The sequence below is a fragment of the Arachis duranensis genome, chromosome 9 (genome assembly GCF_000817695.3).
Source record: "Arachis duranensis cultivar V14167 chromosome 9, aradu.V14167.gnm2.J7QH, whole genome shotgun sequence".
Lineage (NCBI taxonomy): Eukaryota > Viridiplantae > Streptophyta > Magnoliopsida > Fabales > Fabaceae > Arachis > Arachis duranensis.
The window spans coordinates 115,025,162-115,030,722 of record NC_029780.3 but is presented as its reverse complement, the minus strand read 5'-3'; the positions used below and the strand labels follow the sequence as shown (position 1 = coordinate 115,030,722).

General features: G+C 34.1%; 1 protein-coding gene across 3 annotated transcripts; it reads right to left on the bottom strand.

The window, feature by feature from the left end:
* Positions 1–1,310: 1,310 nt before the first annotated feature.
* On the bottom strand, positions 1,311–5,554 carry LOC107467701 (probable protein phosphatase 2C 11). Of its 3 annotated transcripts, none has more exons than XM_021131478.2 (9): positions 5,344–5,554; positions 4,250–4,392; positions 3,416–3,514; positions 3,128–3,286; positions 2,797–2,883; positions 2,602–2,693; positions 2,427–2,498; positions 1,687–1,835; positions 1,311–1,587 (listed from the first exon to the last, which is right to left on the bottom strand). In XM_021131478.2, exons 1-8 carry the CDS (start codon positions 5,502–5,504, stop codon positions 1,707–1,709), a joined length of 942 nt encoding a protein of 313 aa, XP_020987137.1. In that variant the 5' UTR covers positions 5,505–5,554; the 3' UTR covers positions 1,311–1,587; positions 1,687–1,706. The 3 variants fall into 3 exon arrangements, with proteins under 3 accessions (XP_020987137.1, XP_020987138.1, XP_015942354.2); XM_021131479.2 differs by having other exon boundaries at positions 1,311–1,568; XM_016086868.3 differs by having other exon boundaries at positions 1,311–1,835.
* Positions 5,555–5,561: the final 7 nt, after the last annotated feature.

The following is a 5,561-nucleotide window of genomic DNA, read 5'->3' as shown; positions in this document are numbered from 1 at the left end:
TTATTATTATTATTATTATTATTATTATTATTATTATTATTATTATTATTATCCTTTCATATTTAAGACAACTAAATATGATACTTTATTGAATAATAAAGAATATAAAAACTCTATTGGATAGTCATCAACATTTTCTTTCTAGCGATGAAGATTTTCAGTTTTATTGGTAACGCAAGCTAATATTTGTTACTCAAAGAGACAAAGACTCTACTCTGAGAGTGACATAATAATATAGAAATTTGGATGATTCTAGCGATGGCAAGTGAAGAAAAAATTATTGATAAATGGATGTAAATTTTCAACATAGATATTTGTTTAATGTAAACTAGACAATATTAAAAATATAGAATCTGACCCCCAAAAGAAAAAGAAATGTACTAATATACATCAGCGTTAATTTATTTAATGTTAAAGAACACAACAATTAATTAATTTGATCATAGATAACCAAATATATCTAGATTACTGTAATTTATTTTGTGAAGAAGGAAAGGAAAGGTGTTAATACTTAAGAGTCAATAATCGGAGTTTGATGAGATGAGAGCATCATTGAACTTAGCTGACCCATTTATAATGCTTTATGAGCGTGCGCCGTCACAATGGAAGAGTCTTAAGTCTTTTAATCTTTTAATTTACTTTATCTACTCCAAAACATCACAAATCACACATGCATCTCCTAATTGAAAAATGAATATTAGTTGAACTCATGACTCCATATTCCTCAGCTAATTAAACATGACTTAATTTGTTTGTAGCTTGAACCAGATAATTACAAATATAATAAAATTATCCAACCGGTTTGGGGACAAAAGACAAGGAATAATTGAAACAAAACCTGTGGGCTGGAGCGTTAGTCAATTAGTCATACACTATTCATATTGTGCTCGAATTATGCACATTCGACAATGAATTAATCATTAAGAAATTTAGTATTATATTTTATATTTTATATTTTATTCTTTGATATAGCCTACATAATTAAAAAAAAAAATCAATTTTCAAGTGCTAGTGTTATACAGTTTTGGAAAGCCCAAAAGCGACACTGATCACAAAAATTTTCTTCGAAGATTACGATTTTAAAGTGAATAATATAAAGTAAAGACTTAAAAAATATATTCAGTTATATATTCAAAATTTACATGCAAATTTTACTAGAATGCCTTATTTAACTTTAGGAAAGCTTCGAACCATGATTTACACAAAATGTTATATCTCTAGAAACTTCTTGTCTGAGCAGAGCCATAATATTGTAGTTCCAAACATTTCTATACGCGAAATACTAAAAAAGAAGTAATGAAGTTCAATCATTTGCAAGAAGAAACAATGCGTGTGTATTTATATTTCGTGAGATTTACATGCAACACAACCCAGGTTTGACTTCAATAGCACCACGCTTTCATTTTAGGGTGTTGGAATTGGAGGGTTTAACAACATAACAAACAAACAAATAGAATATCATGTGTATCAATGAAGGGAACAAGTCTTCCAACATAAAACTGGATTCTGGAGATGGAGCTTTCATCCTTCAAGGGTAAAATCAAATGCATCTATAACTATTTCCTTATCTGAATAAAATACATAAAACTGCACCGTCAAGAAGAGAAAGAATTAAGAGAAGTAATACACTCCAACATAAGAAAACTACAAAATGAGTGGATTTCAGTTCATAGAAATGGCAGACACCTGAAAAGCATGGAGTCAGATCAGGAGAGATCAAATCGAACGACGACACAAGTGATGTTGTCTGAGCTTCCTCGCGCATAAGCTTCTTTAATGAGTTCTCTGGACGCCACTTCTGCATCTGTGATATTTTGTACTAAAGACACTGCCTCCTGAAATAGTAGGGACGACATGTAGGCAAAAAACGAAAGCATTCACAAGGCTAAATAATCGAAACTAAAACTGAAAATCCAACTTTGAATCTACAGTGTTTCAAAATCACATGTGCCATGGGAAATTTCATGCATTGACTATGAAAAATTGTAAACACATATCCAAATTCCATCTCCCCTCTAAAATCAAGAAGGAAAGGCCTTGACAACTGCTACAAGTGCACATGTAGAGTAGAGAAATTTAAACATGAGACTGCTATAAACCTTAATACGAACAACTTCATTCACTTGGAACACAGCACAATTTTGGCTGATTGGCATATAAAATTATATCATATAGGCCAAAAACTTCCTAAATTGCATATATACTTGCACTACCAAGGTTGTATGCAGCAAAAAAGAGGACACACAATGAAGACGGCAAGCATGGAGACTACCAAGTAAACAAGGTGCACATGCACATGTAAACATAGTTCAGCTTTGGTACAAAGTAGTGGCACTCAGCAGTGATTACCAAAAACATATGAAAGTTCACAAGATCAAGTGTGTCAATTATGGTCGAATATAGTATAGCTTGTAAGATGAACTCACCTTGTTTGATATGACATTCCAAAGACCATCACTGGCGATTATGATAAAATCCACACCATCTATTTCTTCTTCCTAAGCCAGAACAGTTGCAACAAGGGGGGGAAATCAGCTGACATAATATCTATACATCACTGGAATACAAATGGGTGATAATCAGATGTATGGGGTTAACAACCTTAATCTCTGGGTCAGCAACAACGTATGGTTTAAGAAGTTTATCTCCAAATGCACGGGAAACAGCAAGAACACCACCAACCCTCCATGTCCCTGAATCAATAACCAGCTAGTAAACTATTTATTGCTATCATTAGTTTATTGCAAACCAAAATAAAAAGAATGGATGTTAACACCAGTGCATAATGAAACCCACCTGCCCAAATTATGAATCCCCCTGCCTCCTCAATCCTTTGACGCTCATCAGATCTATCAGGTTTGTGATCGATAGACAAAGGAACAGCTACAGTAAAACAATACATTCATATGTCATAACAGTGAAAAGCAGAAGAATAAAATAACGGGGATGAGGGATGAGGGAAGAGGGAAGAGGGAATTATTTTGCTTGAGCTATTTTAGAGTGGAAATTTACTATGTATTTGACAAGCATATCACCAAAATTGGGCTAAAAGAAATACGCTGAATAATCCCCCTTCACTCAGCACCAAATTCAGATAAATCCCGCACATAAGTGACACAGTACCAACCTGTACCAGCTCTGGATGCAACTACTCTGGAATCGCCAACATTTGCAACAAGAATTCGGTCGCCCAACAACATAGCTGTTGATGCAGTGGACCCAGCATCCCTCTGATGGCCCTTTTCCTCATTGAGATAATCAACATCTGTTTGTTTAAATGCTTCAACTGCAATAACAAATCAGCAGGCAATAAACATACTATGTTTAGAGACCATCCATGTGGCAAATCAAACCACTATAGTGGCATATAATATTTTGCACTACAAGGTATATTTTATATGATAGTATTTCATACCAATAGCAGTCTTTGTGTCTTTGATAAAGTCAGGATGGCTACTTAAATTTTTAAACAGATTATCCTTCAGGTATTCTGCAGTTCGGGAACCTCCATGACCTAAAAAGAAGAAAAGAAATAAATTTAATAGATGCATGAAAAGGACATGTCAATGAGGAATAAACTGCACATTCTTCAATTTTAGTACAAAATTTGATCTACACAGGCTTAAAAACTTTCCAGTATTACAATTACTTGCTCCGTGCTACAATGAGCATTGGTGAATTTCTGTTGATACATGCTACTGTTTAGTCTTTAATATGGGTAAATTCCTAATCCCAATCTTATAGGAGTCTTACTAGCTGTCTTTTGCTGGTATAAATAATATGCTTTTCTCCATTTGGGCTAACCTATACCATGTATAAGTCCTAAATATGCTGCTCACTAACAGTTCAAAATGGAGAATTTCAGAAGATCATCCAACTGGCTCATTTCAAGTACTCTACTCTGTCTCATCACTTAATAACTGAACCCTAAAGGCCTTTTCCAAAAGATTCGAGACAACAGTCAAACAACATCAAAGCTGTAAAGACACACCATGAGTCCATAATTATGACAACAACATCTCACCAACGGATAAAGCCAATGGCCTGGACAAGATCGCAACAGTAAGCATACAAGTTATAAAGGTAAAACAGAATCACCAATTTCTTAATGTTATGTCTGACAAGTAAACATGCTACAATAACACTGTAAAATGGCTATATTGCAACCGAAATCAATAACGCCATTGAAAAAAATGGAATGACATCAAGGCTAGGCTTCAGAGATATAGAACAGAAACATTACACATACCATCAAAAACACCAAAAAAGGCAACAGTCTGACCATCAACCTCTGATATCTTGGTCTCAAAAAAATCCTCCATTGAAGACCTTTTACCCTTGAAACTGGAATATCCATAGCTAAATCTTCCATTTCGACTTCCAGAGAGAAAGCTAAAATAAAAACCAAGCACTTCACTCGTTTCAATTTTTTATTTCCAATATTAGAGAGATCAAAGGCCATTAAACAACTTTACTAAAAAAAAAAATAAAAGATAAACAGATGGTGGCAAACAGAAATTAACTGAATTTCAAGAATCCCTAGTTTTTTTCCTCCAGACCAAGATTACTTATAGCTGTTGACAATAACTTTGAATAATTGGACTAACTACCACTCCTTTCCATGACCCCTGCTCTACTCAGACATGCTTGCCTGGTATAAGATCAAATAACGTTTATGATTTAACCAGGAAACATTTTCCAAATTAGACAACGATCTTTTCACACGAGCACATACTAAATCGTCTGTTTTCCCAATTTTTTCCATCCTACATCCCTGTTTTGGATCATGGATACCATACTATATATCCCATTTTAAAAGCAAAGAAACTTATGGCTTATCTTAACAGCAATAGAGTCTGAAGTCATTCTATACATGTAACTTACAAATATTGACCAGATATTTATACCCAAATATTGTGTGATAGATAGTGATAGAAAAATTGGTTTTCAATGCATCGGTTATTTTCTTGAGGGATTTGGCAAAAAACTGGTGCAGAGTTTCTTAATTGCAATGACAAAAATTGTAACAATAAAACAGTTAATAACAAGAAGCCTAGTTGCAACAACCGTAGAAAATGCTATAACCTAACATAGAGTCACATATAAATGAAATAAAACGTGAATTCCTTCCATGAAATTTTCAGAATGGCGGATAGGCACCTACCTTATTACATTTGGATGCGGTGAATTATTATTATTATTATTATTATTATTATTATTATTGTTGTTATTGTAGACATGTTAATTCACGTCGAAGCCTTTTGTTTTTTGGTTTTATTTCAAAGTCGAAGACATAACCGGAAATTGAATGAAAGACGGGAAGAGAATGAATGAATAAGGAACCTGATGCCACCACCGCTGAAGAGAGAATCGTGATCCTTCGACGACATCACAATGTTGGGTGCTGCCGGCGGTGCGGGCCGATCATCACTTGAAGAAGAAGAAGAAGAAGAAGCTGCAGCTCGGGCCGCGGTGGCGGAACGGTCTTCGTTATTAGAAATCATTATTGTTACTATTCGCTATTTTCATCCTTTTTATTTTTTTATTTTTTTTTTTTTTTG

Excerpts from the sequence above, each read along its gene's own strand:
- LOC107467701 (XM_016086868.3), bottom strand. The coding sequence starts at position 5,504 with ATGATTTCTAATAACGAAGACCGTTCCGCCACCGCGGCCCGAGCTGCA. Across the intron at positions 2,499-2,601 it reads TTGCTGACCCAGAGATTAAG|GAAGAAGAAATAGATGGTGT; the intron begins GTTGTTAACCCC and ends GTTCTGGCTTAG. Across the intron at positions 1,836-2,426 it reads GGAATGTCATATCAAACAAG|GAGGCAGTGTCTTTAGTACA; the intron begins GTGAGTTCATCT and ends CTACTATTTCAG.